The 18,565-nt window shown below is 43.0% G+C and overlaps 1 protein-coding gene across 1 annotated transcript in view; it reads right to left on the minus strand.

Annotated features, from left to right (window-relative positions):
- The window catches only part of SLCO4C1 (solute carrier organic anion transporter family member 4C1), a 35,851-nt gene extending 18,123 nt beyond the window's left edge, over positions 1 to 17,728 (minus strand). Inside the window, exons 1-3 of the mRNA XM_044446149.1 lie at positions 17,497 to 17,728; positions 12,682 to 12,945; positions 1,752 to 1,946 (exon numbers count right to left, since the gene is read on the minus strand). Coding sequence (XP_044302084.1) covers positions 1,752 to 1,946; positions 12,682 to 12,945; positions 17,497 to 17,728 — 691 coding nt within the window. The remainder of the gene's footprint in view (positions 1 to 1,751; positions 1,947 to 12,681; positions 12,946 to 17,496) is intronic.
- Between the last annotated feature and the right edge of the window lie 837 nt (positions 17,729 to 18,565).

Below are 18,565 nucleotides of genomic sequence, written 5' to 3' on the forward strand. Positions count from 1 at the left end.
AATGCATCCCCTAACAGGATGTAAGCAGCAAGAACATTAACCTAAACCAGACCAGTGTTTTTGATTCCACCCCTTTTGCCTTCAGCCCCACCCCAATTGGAATGTGGGAGTTGTGAAGTTTTTTCAAATGGAATTCTGGATGAAGGCATTTAAATGCCCCTGGTGTAACTCTTAACGGACACAATTGGCCTTTTGTAGGGTCCCACCCGTGCCACAGGAATGTATTGGCATGCATCCCATGTGTGTAGGTCAGGAACAGGGTCTACCATCATGTTTCCTCTGCTCCCCAATTCACTCAAAATGCTTTCTGGGCCCTCTGCAGAGGTTCAATGCCTGCAAAAGGCATGTTTGATTCATGCATCCCAATCTACCAGCCTGGATGTGCTTTCCTCCCACCCCCTGACACATTCTTTTCTGTGTCTTATTCTCAGATATTGTAAAAATTAATCCACCCTAACATCTGCTCATCTGCTGAGAAGTTATTCCAAAAATGGCTTGAAAAAAGCATTCTGTTCACATCAGAAAAATTGTTTGGGACACTACAAACCTCTTTCTGGTTCTGAAGAGAGAAAGAGGCAACAAGCTTTTCTGCAGATTCTTATTAGCTGAGAGGGAACCTGCAGAGGTAGGAAGTTCTCAGTGAATCCTGAGAAGAAGTCCTAAACCAAAGGGGTGCTCTTCACACGTTTTGGGGCTAAAACACCCATCTTTTTTCAGTCAGCATGGCCAACATTCAGCAACAGTCCAGCCCATCGGAAGAGCGCCAGGTTGGCGAAGGCTGACCTAAAGTGGAGGTTAAAACTGTCACTTGAGGAGCTCAGACGTGGCAGACACTCCACTTTTGCAATGGTTGTTTTGCCGCATATATTTCCTGCTTTAGGATGCCACTGAAAACCTGCCTTCTACAGCAGAGGACATTCCCTGCAAGTGGGAGCACTAGCCCAGATGCTAGGACCTCTACAGGCCTGGTGACCTCCATTATCCTTGCTTGTTATTCATTTGTGGTATTTACACACTGCCACCAAAGAAGCATGAAACAGCTTGTACTTGTGGCTGTGCAAGCAGTAGGGAGGCAATAAGCATAACACTGGGTAACTTTTCTCCAGATTCAGGCTGAGGAACACCTGGAATTGGACAATCAATTGTTCTGGAAGGATGCAGCCATCATTACTGCCTGCCTTATTCAGCAAGAACCATCAAGGCTGTCAGCTAAATGTGTGTGGGCCAAGTGTGGAGAGAGGGGGCAGGTTCAAGTTCTCTCACTGATGTTTCTACCTGTGCTGACTCCACGCATGACCTTAAGGTATTCATTGTGAAGTTCTGAAAGGGACACTAAGCACATTCTGTTCAGCCCCTTTCAGATGCTTGCATTCAATACCTGAGGAATTTGAGCTGTGCCTCCATTCTGCATGTCTGCATGGGCTAAACAGAGTGCTCAACAAGCAGTTACAGTTAAACAAGGGGCTGGTGACCCAGCCATGATCAGTGGGGCACCTCATCCATTGCAGCATCTATTCTGAGCTGCATAAGAACTATCCATGGTGGTAAACCTATTTTGGAGATGGAGAGTGCCTATGAAGCTCAAACTAAAACAGTTCCGAGCTTCCCCTGCGGTTAAAAGCCCACAGCTCCAAATTACCCTAGCATGTCTAGGCCCATTCAGCCAGCAAAGAGAGATGGGATGCTATGGATAAGCTTCTAAACACTGGAGGATAATCAAGATCATAGGAATAATACTTAGGGAAGCTTACCTATGTAGGCGGACGCTTTGTGTTTGGGCACACTGTCATCAATGAAAGCTGTTCCCAGTGTGTACAGTGGAGTCCCACCTGCTCCCAACAGCAGCTGTGCCAGTATGAAGACATAGAAGTAGTTGGAGATGCTAGACTTGGAGTCAGAAGTGCATGTGACATTGTAAGCTTCGGGATTAGATGCAGGACAGGTGTCTAGAAATACAGGATTATTAAATCAAGAATGAAAGCTCATTCCTTGAGGAGAAATCATAACCGCACCCCCAGCTCTTCAAACTATCACAGAAGCCCCAAACAGGCACACAACCTCCAAGAAGTTACAGAGTGAATTTTCAACCAGTATGGCAGAAACTGACAAAGGTTGAGAAGTATCTTGTTCCGGATAACTCATCCCTTACAATGGTCCTTCTGAGCATACAAAAGGTGAGAAGCTAACAAAAGATGACAGCCAGCCAGTGTTATAAAACTATCTTCCACCTTCTTGCTCCCAATTCCAGCCATCATCTACAAAATAAAAATAACACTGACCTCCATTTTACAGAGTTCTAATAATTACTGAGGTAATAATGTATTTCAAATTCTTTGAATATCAAAAAGTGCTGCACAAATAGTAAGCTACTGTTATTATTAAATACAATTATTTAATAATATTTTATTATTACAATATTGACATAATGACAATTATAAGATGTCATTATGATTCTATGCAAGGAACTGAGCATCATGAATGTATGAAATAAAATGCACAAAGAGAGCCCTAAATGGGCTACAGGTCATGATAAATAAATAAATACCTGTGACAATGAGCTACAAAAGGATAACATACCCACTTCTGCATGGGCTTTCATGTTTAGATATTTAAACAAATGCTAAATCACAACAATAGAAGGGTTTTGATAATGGGTAGATAATGCATAAGAAAAAATGGAACACATGAAACTACATACATATTGGCCCAACGTGTTTCAAAAATGAAAGGTATGGTCTACGTTAGTGACATAACAAGTGGGACTTGCAAAACAGAGTTGCAGTGTATCCTCCCATCTTAAAGAACTCCAGTTCTGGGTTTCAGGCAGCCATTCCTGCCAGACCGGGCATTCACTCCTCTCTCGGCAGGGATTCTATATCCCACCGCTAAGGAGCAGCTCAGGCCCCACTGAGCTGGTGTTTTTGGTTGTGTTTGTTTGCTTTGCTTTGTTTGCAGGGGAAGCTTAGTTTTATAATTCATAGTAATACAGTCCACTAGAGGGAGCTCCCATTTTATTCATCTGAAGGATGTGAATCATTTACCACAACTGAGAAACAATGTTGGCCTGACAAGATATAGGGTTTGTTTTATTTGTTACAAAGAGACAATAAAGTGCCTGCTCGAGATTTTACACACACTTGTTCCCAAAGATGTTTGCTTAACAAAGTAAATCTTGGTATTTACTGGTGATATGCCTATCTTTATTGTGCCTAAAAAGCAGATGGAGGGTCTAAATACTGAAAGAATTCGTGAAGGAGAGCTGAAAAGCAGCTTTCATTGACCCTGTTCAGAAGTTTCTGTCAGCGCAGAGCTGACCATCCAGTGTCAAGGATAAAGAACCAGATTTGCAGCGCTCAGTAGTCACAATAAAGCATAATTTCCCATGACGGAAACCCTTCATTTTGGAAGAAAATTAAGGTATGCAACTGGGGACAGAATTGGGATGGGGTCTAATCTTTTGCTCTCAGGGTAGGAGTCAAAACGGGGTCATTCAGTGTTATCGTTCCAACTGTTTTGCCAACTGAATATATTTACTTGGGTGCTTCCAGGCAAGGGTTTTATTTTATTGTGCGCCCCGCCTCATTCATGAAAATTTACTGGGGCAAATGTCCAGGTATTCTAGACAATAACCATTTTACTTGTAACCTTTCCAGCTCTTCCCTGTGCTTCTTCCAACTTTTTTACCACAGAAAATCCATGAAGGAAGATAAACTGAAATTGCTGCATAGTTTTTCTTTTGATAGGTAAGTGCTAGGGGCTGTCTATCTGGAAGCACCCAACATCTCCTATACCAAGAAAAAGCAAATCTTATCCTTCCAAACCAAAATGAGAGGGAATATAATTAGACCAGAGGTGGACAACCTCTTGCCCATAGACCAAAAATGGTTATTTATCACAGATCAAGGAAGGTACTGGAGGAGTGGCAGCTACACACTCATTTAATGCTTCAAGTCATTTCTGAAAACACCACACAAGTGGGTCATGCTGGTCCTTGACCTTCACAATGCAGCAAACATGAAGGAATTGGTCTAAATAGGTTAACTTGTCCTCTGTCCTCTTCCCAATGGGAGGAAGCATGGAGCAAGTTCAGGGGGAAAGATCTGTATGCATTGGAGCTTCTTCCTGCGAGGCATATCCTCCCAACGCACCTGCTGGGGACAAAATGAGGTCACAGGATCTGGTCCCACCTGCTGGTGTCAGGGAGTTTTGTCTCACCCATTTGCTTTTCCTGAGCTGTAGTCCAAAAATAGGAAAACTACAATCTCACAGAGGCATGCAAACCTACTCTTCCCCTCTCCCCCACTGAAGGTCACCTAACCTAATAGCTCATTTTAACACAGTTCATTTGCTCCAAATAGAGTTACAGAGGCACCTTAGCTGCCAAAATGCACGTAATTATTTGGTGCTGACTGAGTAGCCTATCAGGCAAGGGCTTAGAATAAACCAGAATTCCTAAACCTTGCATATCCACCATTAGTTGTGCCAAATATTTTCTTGCAGTATTTTCATCCTCCACTTTGGCTGACAAGGTTCTCACAATGGTGGCTTATATAAAAATGGAAGCAACACCCTTCCAAAGTGCAGGTTGATTGCAGAGATTATTGGGAAAACTCTGTCAGTATCTGTTCAAACAATTGGATCCATCCCAACTATGTAATCTTTTCCAATACTCATTAACTCCTCTGGTGATGAAGAGTAACAGGATTATGTTTGCTTTTGCCAGAATCACAGAGAATAAGAAGATTACACAATTGCATGACAATTCCACTTGAAATAAGAACCAACAATAAAATAAATGAGAGCTAAAACCTTATGTGGACCTCCACTTCCACAAACAGTATGTTATTGTAAATGAAAGCAGATTAACTTTCATTTACACTGGTCTTTGTTTTTCTGGAAATCAGCCAAAAACAAATTACATGTTAATGGGCTCTAAATTACAGGAATCAGGATTCTTACAAGGAATTGAAAATAAGGCTGCCGATATTATATTGTCTGTATACAATTGCATGGTGTGATTGCATTCAGAATACTGTGTACAAGTCTGAGCACTGCATTTTAAAGTGTTATTGTAGAGGTGGAAAAGGAACCAAAGCAGGCAACCAGAATGAGAGTGTGACAACTCCCCTGTGAGGAAAAGTTGCAACATTTGGGAAACTTTACCTAAAGGTGATCATGAGGGGTGGGGGGGGGGAGACATGATGGAGATGGAGAAAATGTGCATGGTGTAGAGAAAACAGATAGAACCCTTGCACTAGTATAACCTGGAATCATCCAATTAAGCAGAGTGGTAAGAGATTCAGGACAGATACAGGGAAGTTAACATACTCTGTAGATACTTTATGGGACCTGCTAACACAAGATATGCTAATGGCCACCAACCTGAACAGTTTTAAAATGGGATGAGACAGATCCATGGAGATCAATGCTATCAGTGGCTACTAGTCATGATGGCTATGGACTACCTCCAGTGGCCTGGTTCATGCAATCAGAACATGGTGATTGCTATGGGGAACTGTTCTGCTAATGGAGGGCTGCTGTTCCCCACATGGTGTCATTGTTCAAATAATATGGCAAAGCATTCCAGCAAGGGTAATTAGGAAATCCAGCTGGCACACAACTGGCATGCATAGAAGGGAAAATAAACTAGTGTGTCTTGTTTCATTTGCTGTGATCATGCTAATTGCTCAGATTATCTCAGCATGGCACTGGCTAAAGAACATTGCCAGGAGTTGCTACTTCACTTATGTCCTACTTGGGGGTTCCATACAGGTGTCAGATTGGCCACTGCAGTTGTAGAATTTTGATGTATCTAAAGAGCCAGCAGGGCTCTCCTTAGGCACACTGCAGAAAACTGCTCTCACTGCACACATTCGCTTTTCTTTGTACAACATAAGGAAACCTTGTGGATTTAATTCAAGTAACAGTGCTGATTATTGCACAATTGTTACACCTACGCCATTTGTACTTCAAGACTTTAAGAACTTATTAAACATTGGGCAAGGCACTCAGAAGGACTAGTGGTACATGCTCAAGACGTTTATGACAGTAAACGTCTATTTAAGAACAACAATGGTTGAATTCGATCAGACTTGCAATGGTTTATTTATTTATTTATTTATTCATTCATTCATTCATTCATTAGCTTTATATCCTACTTTTCTCTTATAACCACCCCAAAGCGGTTTACATCATTCTCCTCCTGCTGCTCTTAATCTTACCCGCACAAGTATTCTATGAGGTAGTTTGGGCTGAAGGTCTGTGACTGGTCCAAAATCATCCAGTTGGCTTCATGGTTGTGTAGGGACTAGAACCCAAATCTCCTGAGTACCAGTCCCATACTCTTAACTACTACACCACATTATCGCTAACCAAAGCATACAACATGACTCCATGAAAAGGTACACCATATTTTATCGCCTGTTTCCCTTTAAATAGTTTTAAATACATTTTGAGGGTGTGGTAGAAGGGAACTACAGAAGCCAAATTGTCACACACAACTAAAAGAAATGAAAGCATGCATGAACTTTGGGGCAGATGCCAGAAATATCTTAGAAATGCCATGAACTAGATATGAATGAATATGGATCTATCTATGGATCCATATCTGCCTCATCATACCTACCTCTCCCTACATCTAGATAATGCAGGTTCATATTGTAATCTTATGCACGTTTAGACTAAAAAAAGATTGCCTACAAATCCCAGCATGCCTCAGCATAACCTACATGTCAAAGTTTCCAGCAGAACCCATTTCTCAGTTGTCCTTCCCAGCATTCCATCGCTTACCCAAGAGCTTCTCCTACTTCCTTCTCATTTCCTATTTGCCTCTCATGAAACAATGCATGCAAAACATTACTGCTAAGCTATTTTTATTTCTGAAATAATGATACCCTATTTGTAGAGCAGATCCGTTGTGGTATTGTCTTAGCCTACATGTTCCCTGGAGAGCTGTTTGCTTTGTTGCATAACTACTATTTGCTTTGTTGCTCTACTCAACCAGGAACACAGCAGGAATTAGGCAATAATAACACTATCCCTAACAGCGGTTTGCTCTGTAATTCAGGGCTAGCATGCCATATGTGCCCATGCGCTCTTTTGAAAACCTGTTGTTGCATCAGGTGGCCACACTTCATTGAGCATAATGCAAAATAGTTTTAAACTTGCATTTCTAGTTGAGGCAGGTTATCTTGTTGCCATGAGCCACTTTTGCCAGGAGATGTTTGCTAAGACATGCTACTAGTATTCCAGGCAGATATCCAAATACAAATGAAGGCTTTCCTGGAAATCTTTTTGTATACAGTTAGACTGTTCTCTAATCAAAGAGTTGTATGCTATTTGTTACAGTGCAGCCTTGTTCTAAAGGAAAGACACGTATTGGTATAGCCAAATGGTATTGTGTTCATTACTTAGACAACGGGGTTCCTTGTCAAAAGTTATTTTGCCCTTTCCCTTCCAAAGAGCACTGGTTTAATACTGTTCTCTGTTTCGTCAGTCCATGAGAATGGCTACTGGCAGCTGTACTTGAGTTAAGTTGCCTTTGCACAACAGAGAGTACAGGAGACTTTGGGCTTTTGTGTAGTATTTGCTTTATTTACAAACAATCAAGCACAACATGATGAAGCCAATCAGGCATGCCTGCAAGACAGATCCCTGCGAATAGGAGGAACTCTGAGACAGGATTTATATGTCTTCCAAACCACTGATGCCTGTTTTTTACATACACGCTGTCCCCATCGCTTCCACCTTCTGTGACCTCTGATGGCTCGTCTCTACCAAATGCAGCAGGGGTGCAGAACCTCAGGCCAGGGCCCATATCCACACAAGATCCCAATCTGACCCTCCAGTGCTCCCAAGAAAGCCATGGCCCCTTTGCCTGCCCCCACCCTTTTCGTTCAACCATGTATCACTTGGTGGCTTCCTGGCTTGAGCAGTTCCTCCCCATTCTCTTGAAGGGCCTCTTCTAAGGTCCAGTTGCTAACAAGGGGAGCTTTTGTCTCTGCCCCTTTGGTCCTGCCCTGTGCTTGTGGCCTGATCCACCTCCAGGCTGAAAGGGATTCAACACCAAATCCCTAGCTAACAAGGAAATCTCTTAAGCATTAGTTCCCATTAGTCAGCCATTCCAGCCTATTAGCCCAAGAAAGGAAGACTTAAGTAGCAGTACTCTGGGAAGACAGAAGAGCCAGAATGCATTATTTTGAAGGCAAGCTAGAGATAGTGGGCATTAGAGAAACCTGGTAGAATGGAAAGCACCAGTCATCTCTGAATATAAACTGTATGGGAAGAACAGGGATGGGAATACTGGAAAAGGGATTGCTATGTAAGTTAAGGAAGACTTTGTAATCTAAAAGGCTGGGACTCCTCAACAGAAGCACCATGAGTGACATTACCTGGCTCCAGGTATCCTAGGAATATAATACCATCTCCCAGAGCAGAATGCTCAGGGTGATCTTGAGATGGAGAATGACATCAAGGGGGCTTCAGAAATGGGTAGTGCTGTAACAATGACTGATTTCAACTACCACCCCCCCACACACACACACAGATTGGAGAAATGTATGCTCCAGTTCTGACAGAAATTGCTCAATGCCCTAAAGGACTGTGCTCTAGGAAAAATAGTTAGAGAACCCACCTGGGAGGAGGCAAACCTAAACGGAATCCTATGTAGGGCTACCTGGGACCTAGTACAAGAGGGAAAAGTTGTTGCACTGGTTGGAAACAGTGATCACTGTGCTGGCAGATTTAGTATATATTTAGGAGGAAGTTTGCTAAAGCGGTTCAATGCTTGGAGATTACTCAAAACCATGATAATAGAAGCTCAGATAGTATGTAGGCAGCAAGGTAGGAAATGTAGTACAAAATCTGGCATGGTTAATGAGCAGTGTCACAGAAGTTGTTGGAAAGAAGAAGGCTTCCTTCAGAACTGGAATTCTTGCTGAAACGAGGAAAACAAAAGGCAACACAAGTTTGCACAAGGGAGGTACAAGCAGACAGTCAGAGAGACAAAAAAAGCACATGGAAGGACCATATCACTAAAAACATCAAGGCCCATAATAAAGAACCCTTTAAATATAACAGAAGAAAGAAACCAGCCAGAGAGGAGCATTGGAGATAATGGAATTAAAGGAGTTCTAAAGGAGGATAAGAGAAGCTGAGTGAATTCTTTTCATCTGCCTTCCCAACAGAGGATACAAAACAGATAACTGTTCCTGAACTAATGTATTTAGGAAGGGAGACTGAAAAATTAAGGCAGATAGTGGTGAGAAACAATTAAGTTCTCAGTAAGGTCATACACAAGACCATAAGAAAATCCATGCTGAAATGCACCAAAGGTCCAACCAGTTCATCACCCCATACACGTGGTGGCAAACCAGGTGCCCACAGGATCCCTCAAGCAGAATGGGTACAAGACCTGCCCAAGCTTTTCAGCAATGGCGTATGCAGACAGGCCACCTCTGCTAAAGGAGGCAGCACATAGCCAGCAAAGCTAGTAGCCTCCTCCTGATAGCCTGCTCCCTCATGAATTTTTTCAATCTCCTTTTAAAGCCATCCAGATTGGTAGCCGTCACCACTTCCCATGGCAGCTAATTCCTTAGTTTATAGTGTGAAGAAGCACTCCCTTTTATCTGTCATAAACCTCTCACCAATCAGCTTCGTGGGATGGCCCTGGGTTTAACTGTTATGGGAAAGGGTTAGCGTTATGTCTGCTGCTCAACTGTCTCCACACCATGCATTACTTTAAACACCTCTATTGTGTCTCCCCTTACTCATCATTTTTCTAAGCTAAAAAGTCCCTGTTGTAGCTACTTTTCATGGAGGAGCTGCTCCAGCCCCCTAATCGCTTTTGTTGCCTTACTATGAACTCTTTCTAGCTCAGTAATGTCCTTTTCAGGTAAGGTGACCAGAACGGAACATAATATTCCAAGTGTGGTCACACCAAGAATTTGTATAAGGGGAATAAGATTATGGCAGTTCTATTTTCTATTCCATTCCTAATTATGCCTAGCATGGGATTTGTCTTTTTCACAGCAGCTGTGCCCTGGACTATCATTTTCATCAAGCTGTCCACTACTACCACAAGATCCCTTCCTTGTTCAGTCACTGCTAGTTCAGATCCCATCAGCATATACTTGAAGTTGGGATTTTTTGCCCCAATATGCATTACTTTACACTTGCACATCTTATGGACAAACTGAAAGTTAATAAATCACCAGGCCCAGATAGTATCCATCTTAGAGTTCCTAAAGAGCACAAATATGATGTTGCTGACTGTATTGACACTCTTAAAAATATGTTATGTGTCCCTAAGATCAGCCTTTGTACCAGATGACTGGAGAATGGCCAATGTAATACCAATTTTTAAAAATGGAATCCAGGAGGATGCCTGGATTACAAACTGGTTAGCATAACGTCTGTACTGAAGAAATTGGTTGAAAGCATTATTAAAGATAAAATCAGCAGAGGGACAAGCCCTGCTTGAAAAGGAATCAACATGGTTTCTGCAAAGGTAAGTCCTTTCTTGCTAACCTATTAGTATTCTTTGAGCGTATCAAGTAAGCTCATGGGCAGGGCTGATCTGGTAGACACTATTTGCTTGGATTTCCAAAAGGCTTTTGACAAAGTCTCTCCCCAAAGGCTCCTGAGCAAATGACACAGTCATGGAATAAGAGGGGAGATCTTCTCATAGATCAGTAATTGCATAAATGATCTGCAGTTAGGAGTAATCAATGAAGTGGCCTAGTTTCCTTAAGACACCAAACTATTTAGGGTGATTATACAAAAGGGCAATGAGAAGAACTCCAAAGGGATCTCTCCAAGCTGGGAAAATCAGCATCAAAATGGCAAATGCAGTTCAGCATAAGCAAATGTGCATGTTGAATGTATGTGTGTTGGGGCAAAAAAAAAATCCAGTTTTAACAGGATCAGAGCTAGCAGTGACTGATCAAAAAAAAAAGATCTTGGGGTTGTGGTGGACAATGTTCAATGCAAATATCAACCTAGTGCATGGTTACTATGAAAAAGACGAATACCATGTTAGGCGTAATTAGGAAAAAAATCAAAAATAAAACTACCAGTTTCACATTGCCCTTTTAAAAATGTTTGGTACAATGGTACCATCAAGATTGTGTAAAGTTCTGGTTGACACATTTGAAAAAGGACATTACATAGTTGAAAAAAGTGCAGAGAAGAGCAACTAACATGATCAAGGGGTTTGAGTAACTATGATACACAGTTACAACAGCTAAGATGGTTTAGCTCAGCTACTTCACACAGCACATGGTTAAACTATGGAGGCTTGCTTGTTTGTTTTTTCTGAAGCCACTGTGTTTATAAATTAGACTAGGCTTAAGAAACAAACAGCAGATTCAGCCTCCAGAACAGTATAATTTGACCAGCACTAAATGGGGTAAGTTTCCCCTAGATACTTTGGAAAGAACAACTGACTAGGTTCACACAACACAATAACTCATGGTAGGCTGCAAGACATGTTTGTTTCTTAGTGGCTTGTGGTGTTATTCAAACCCAGCAGCATCACTTGTTAACCATGCATAAGCCATAGTCAGGTTCAAATACTGTAACAAGCCACTAAGAAACAAACAGCAGATTCAGCCTCCAGAACAGTATAATTTGACCAGCACTAAATGGGGTAAGTTTCCCCTAGATACTTTGGAAAGAACAACTGACTAGGTTCACACAACACAATAACTCATGGTAGGCTGCAAGACATGTTTGTTTCTTAGTGGCTTGTGGTGTTATTCAAACCCAGCAGCATCACTTGTTAACCATGCATAAGCCATAGTCAGGTTCAAATACTGTAACAAGCCACTCTGAAGAAAGCATGGCTCACAACACACCATGGCTTACTATGTCATGTGAATCCAGTCATGGTTTGGGAAGGTAGCATTAGAGACTGACTTCTTTGGTGTCATTATTTGTCACATGACTTTTGTCACAGGAAGGTGAGTGCTTTGATCTGTAGGATGATGTCCTATCAGTAGACATTACTACTTGCTGAAAAAATGTTTTGTTCCCAGGTGCTACATGGCAGTCTGTTGTATTGAGACAGACACACTTATGTCTTGAGATCAGAAGCACATAAATGCACGTATGTTCTTTCTCTCAGAGGATACACATCAGAAAATGGAATCCACAGATAAGTACTGTTGTTCCTCACTTAAGGACAAAAAACAAAACACATCTCGACTGTTTAAACCTGTGTTTCATATATTTTCTGCAACCGCACCCTCAAAAAGGAACAGGCCATGTGCAGTTTCCCCCTACCTCTATTCACTGTCCCCTCCCAACAAAACTGCCATGGCAGTTGCAGAAAATAACCTGCTGGTTGGTTTATGTTGGTGGTAGAAAAAAGGAACAATTCTTTTCTAAAAGAAAGCACACAGGAACAAGGACACAGGGATTTCCAAGCAAATAAGTACTCCTGGAAGCTATTTCAGAATGCAATTCAGCTGGAAAAAAGGCATATGCTTTTCACAAACCATGTTTCAAAGGAAGACTGCCGGGGGAGATTGCTACCACTATGCTGCTCAAATTCAGCACTGGCCCTCAAATGGAATGGGGGGAGGGGGGACAGCCTCCCATCCACTGAATCTTGCCTGTTCCAGCTTTAAAATAACATATAAAGAAACATAATCAGTCAATGAAAATGTAAGATGAACTTACCTTCCAATTTTTCTCCATATGTATATGCTCCAACAGTAAAATGTGGCAAAGAAAACACAAGTGCTCCTAATGCGATCATCAAAGATGCAAAGGCCAGCCATCGTGGTTTGTGCCCTTTCTCACCATAGAATGATATAAAAAGGCATAATACACAGAATGAAATGTCATAGCCAGCAGAGATTACGCCAGTGAAAGAGCTGTTCAAATCATAACGCTTCTCAATAGTGGAAATGCTTACATTTATTAATCCATTTACAATAATGCCTGAAAGAAAAGAAGCATACAATTAGACCTTCAACTTATGTGTGGATATTTTGTTCTTGTTGTTAATGGAAGCAAGGAAATCTTCCATTCTTGTTGGGCACCATTGATAGCAAGTAGATATCTAATTGAATCTCTCTCCCTAAAGCACACATACTGTGAGGGAGTATACACCATTTAAATGTTCTGATTCAGGTTTCAAAACATCTTGGGCTGGTTCTGATCAAGGATTCATGTGCGTATTGTTCCATTAATAATGAAAGCACATGTATCTCAGCATTCCAAAGCTACCCTTCATTGGAAGATAATAGACTCCTTTCTGAATGGCCAAAGCAAGAGACAACAACATAACCCCTCAATGCCTGAGGCTCCATTCTTTCTTCATTTGCTCTATTTTCAGCAGCTGTTTTCCACTGAGGCAATAAATGGGTGGACTTTCTTTTCCCCCTTTCCACAGCCCCTTGTAAACCATAGCTCTTGGACTGAAAAGACTATATTCTCAACCCAATCCTATGACTGTTTACACAGATGCAAGTCCGATTAGGTTATAATTTTGCATAGATCTGCAGGTTTTATTATATTACACTGTTCATGTAAATGTCTCCTTTGTCTTCCACTATTCGCATAACTAACTTTGAGCTATCAAGGGACCAAGGTAGCTCACTCCTTCTTAAAAAGCAAAATCTGTTATGCAACTCAATTATGTTTCCACAAGCAACAGTAATATAATAACTTTGCAAGTCAGTATCATTCAAACAGTAATCCCTGGAAAACCAATTTCATGCAAACTCTTAGGCATTGGCAGCCATCATAAGAATCAGTATTTCATATGCTTGTCCAATTCTAAATTATCACTTTTGAAATTGTAGATGGATTAGAATGGCAATTGCTTGTGCCTGGTCAATTGCCATTTCTGCAAATTGCTTCTTGAACCAATATCTGGAATTTGTCTTCCAGGTCCTCCACCCACTGGTAACTCACATGCTGCATGTAGAGAGTGATTCCTACATGAATGCTGAACCCAGATTCCAAGTAGGACCTTCGCAAGCAAGGGGCTTAAGTTTATCAGGACCAATTTGTCCCACTTATTTCGATGGCTCTGCTCTTCCTAAGTGTGGGTTCAATTCCATGTGTTTTTCACTTCACTAACACTTCACAGATTAATACATCCTTTTGACAAAAGACATCTATGAGCCTTCTAACCATACACCAGAAAGATTCGTGCTTGGAATGCATGACTGAGCCCACTAGAATCTACATTCACAGGCAACTGCATACACATTTGACCAAAGCACAGCAAAGAGACATTTTGGAAAAGAGGAAGTAATGCTGCAGTTATGACCCCCTCACAAGGCTAAACAACACATGAAAATATCAGAGGTCAATATAAGGCCTTGTGAACCTGGAGTTATGGCTGACAGCCCATATGACTACCGTTATGCAGGCAAGGTTATTTCAGCTGCCTTTCCCAATCCTTTAAAGTATTGCTACTATAACCATGAAATGTTCAAAGAGCAATTTGTAAAAATTAAGTCATATTGACTGCAAGTGACTTAAGATACCATTATATGCACTAGTCTTTAAAAATAAAATTGTAAATGATGCACTACATGCAATAAAGCACAAAAATAGTTCCTTGCTCATATTTATAGTTTTAGAGTGGGGAAAACAATGTTTTACATCAGAAAGTTGCTATGGGTAGGCAACCTTGCGTCTTCCAGACATATTGGATTTCAGCTCCCATTTTCTGCATGAGCATGAGCAAAGATCGGGGTTTTTGATCAGGACTGTGGGAGCTGCAATCCAAACCATCTGGAGAACAATAGGTTGCCTACCCTGGTTTGGGAGTTGCTGAGAAAAATCAAGAAACATGTTCTATTGTGATTAATAGAATACAGGAAGCAACTGAAATACAAACCACATTTTGAGAATTAAAGTATTACTTGAAACTAGTTTAAGTGCCATTGATTTCAGCAGGTTTATTCTATGCTGGGTAAATCTGGATCCAGTATAATACATATTTTAGTGTGATCAGGCAATGAAGTCAGCCAATCTACAGACAGAGATCAAAACAAAATGGAGCCTTGAATACTCTCAGACAAATAAACAGCTACCTACATGCAAGCATCAGTTAGCACCTACCTCCTTCACTCTATTGTGTAAAATATGGGGATCATTGAGGCAAAATGTTATGACACAAGGATCTATGCATCAGAAGAAGAGGACATGGCTTCCAGCTTTGTATAGCAGTTTAGGGCAATGGACAAGGGTCACAGTCTAAACCAGCCTTCCCCAACCTAGTGCCCTCCAGATATTTTAGGAAAAACTCACATCAGCCCCAGCTGCCATGGCCAAAACCCAAAACATCAGGATTGTACTAGGCTGGAGAAGTGTGGTCTAGGCTATATATCCTTGACCACAGGCACCTCAAAAATATGAATGAGACTGTATGATCTAAAGTCTTTTTCTAGTCCCAGCATTGCTTAGGAGCATTGGAATATATGCTTTATATCGAATGAGACCATTGGTCCTTTATACCTCAGTAGTGTGAACACAGACTAGCAGTGGCTCTCAGGGTTTCATGCAAGAGTCTTTCCAAACCCTACCTGGAAATGTCAGGACTGAACTTCTATCTCTGAGCTGGCCCCGCATCCCCACAAGAAGGAGAATTAAGATCTGGGTTCAACACCTTCAGAGCAGGGTAGAAGGTGAGAAAGGTACGGTGAAGAGTTCAACCCTCAACACCTAGAAAACTGGAGAAGGTAGAAGGGAGGCACCTGGTAGTTACCTCCCAGATTCCAAGGAACAAGGGCTCCCCAAACCTGCTTTTCCTCTGATAAAATGAATAGGAAGGAGGTTCTCAAGGAATACAATATGATTCTATGATGTGGTTGAGACTTCCCATGACTCCACCCCACATTAGTTCACCCTCACAGAGGAAATCACAAAGGACAACCAGTTGGCACTGTCATTCAAAGCAACTACGCCATCAACCTGTCTCACCCATATGATGTTCTCTATACAGATGTTACCAACATGACATGATACAGCCACTAGAAAGAGCAACCAAGTTGCTATAATAACATCAACCCAGAAATTCAAGCTCAGAATAAGAAGCAAGAAATTCCAGGAAGATACTCCAGACTGAGAAGCAATCTTGAATAAGAATTACTACCCAGAAAGGTGGCCCAAAGGATGGCAGAAGCATAGATGTTTTCAGATGTGATTATAAAACTGGGAAAGTGATTCTTCTGAATTAGTGAACTTGTGTGCTCACGTGCACAAAGGATCAAGCTTCTTGTACCTTGAAAGGCTGTACAGAAGAGGTTACCTTGGCAGTTGCAGCTGGTCATGTAAGAATGAATTGGAGGGAAATTGCACTTCCCATAATTATTTTCTTCTACACAACTGTGAAGGGTATGGGATTGCCCTCCTGATATGTCAGTCTAATTAACACAGTATGGTGACCAGATCAGCACCATCAGACAGTTGCCAAGGCCTCCGCTGCTTGGGCATTCTGGCATCAAGCTTTGGCTACCTATCACTGGAGACCAATGGATGCTTGGAGCCTCTTTAAGTGGCTGAGCCCCTCCTCTTGATGCACTGCCAGCATTGATAGAGGCAGAAACCCTGGCTCCTCCCCCTTCCACTTAAAGCATGCAGGCATGTGGCACTCGGCCCACTCTCTTGACTTTGGATTGCAATGGGAACTGGATGATGGCTGCTTCTAGGGAGGGTGAGCAAGCTGTTGATGGTGGGAAGAATAGCCATAGACTCCACTGGGCTGGTCCACCTCCCACCACAGCAGATTGGACCCTGCATCACAGTGTGACAGCAGAGGAGGCAAAGCACATTGCATGGGTGGGGTAGCTTTGTCCCAGTCCAGGTGTTAAATCTCTGAAAGAGAAATGGCCATCCATTTCATATTAACACTCCATCCAAAATATATTTTCCCTGAGACAGAAAGTATCTTTTGTGTATTAAAAGTTCCAGGTTCAATTCCTGGCATTACCTGGTTGGAAAGTTTCTTCTCAGAAATGCTAGAGAGCCACTGTCCATCCATGCAGTTGGACCAGTATTCCAACTAGGAATAAGGCACCTGTGCGTATTGCTAAGGGCATGTGGCAAAAAGCTACGAAAGCCTGGAACTAAATAAATGAACAGCATGCACTATTTAAGATAGGCTTGGCCACTCACACTTGATTATAGCCAATGTTTGACTTTTGTAGAGAAAATTAATTGAAAGGAATGGGACTTTGGTTAGAGTTTGTATACAAACAACACATGCATTCGGTCAGAGTTTGCATATAACCCTAACTGCTATAAAAGGGGGTAGATCTCTATTTTCGATAGAAATAATAATAATACCCCTAACCTAATAGTAACCCATAAGAATCTCTCACTTTCCTACACCACCGCCAGGCTTTGGCTGCCAAAGAGGAGCGTTTTAAACTCTCTGAAGTCCAGCGATATCCACCTAGAGATGCAATGTGAGAAGGACTATAAGTGAAGTTACTCTGACGGCCTTTACGAAGTTGTTCTCTCTCTGCTTACCTTGTAAAATGGAAAGCAGGCTGTAGAAAGCCAGGTACCCTTTGGCGCTGTTGCAGATCTGCAGCGGAGGCGGCGCGAATCCGCAGATCCCACAGAGCTCTTCGCCAACCTCAACGCTGGGTGAGGCGTCGACAGACGAAGCCGGCGGGCTGGCAGGAGGCACCCCGCGCGGGCCCAAGCTGTCCGGACTGTGCAGCTCGAAAGCCGGGTTGTCCACGCCATCTTTCTTCATGGCACAGGCCAAGCAGCCGCCAATCGCGCGGAAGCGTCCGCAGCAGCACCTTGCGGACTCGTCCGAGCGCCCGAAGCGCCGGCTGGCCAAACGCGGCGCGGCTGCAGCAAACCGAGAGCGGCGAGCGCGCGTGGACGGGGCGCTCGCGCGGAGCAGGCGGCCCGCTTCGAGGAGCGGCGTGCGGCACACGCGCGCGCGCGCCGCGGAGTCCCGAGCGGGGATGAGGCTCCGGCGGCGGGGAGGGACCTTCGCGGAGATGTCAAGCGTGACTGCCGCGGAGTTCCGTTGACTGGAATGACCAGTTCGCTCACATGGCAAGGAGGACGGTCAACGTTCCGCAGATCGAGGCGGGAGCAGCGGGAGGCGAGGAGGCGGCCCCTGCCGAAACCAGGGGCGGGACGGCGGGCCCCCGCCGGGGTCAGCACCCGCCGCCGCCGCCGCCGCCCGAGCGAGGAAGACCCGGCGGAGGAGGAGGAGGAGGAATGAAAGGAAGGAGAGCCAGCAGGTGTCAGCAGTGGCCGTGCTACGTGTAAGTTGCTTAGAGTTTCAGAGCTGGCTGTGCCCCCGAAGTCGCCTTTCTCAGAATCATGAAGAAGACAAAACTATTCATACTTTCCAGTTGTAGGAGTTTCCTCCGTTCTTGTTCTAAGGTCCTTAAGTGTAGATGTTAAGCAATTGGGCAAGTTCTAGATGTTTTTACCTACAGAGGCACAATTAATCATACGTGTGCAAGTATGTCCGCACACATCAGTGCACACGCTTATGGCAGATACCCTGAGTAACTAGGCCGGGCATTATCACTGCAGGGCATTGACCTCCCTCCTCCCCAAGAATCAG

Source organism: Varanus komodoensis, unplaced genomic scaffold (genome assembly GCF_004798865.1).
Source record: "Varanus komodoensis strain SLA01 unplaced genomic scaffold, ASM479886v1 scaffold5, whole genome shotgun sequence".
In the NCBI taxonomy this organism is placed as follows: domain Eukaryota; kingdom Metazoa; phylum Chordata; class Lepidosauria; order Squamata; family Varanidae; genus Varanus; species Varanus komodoensis.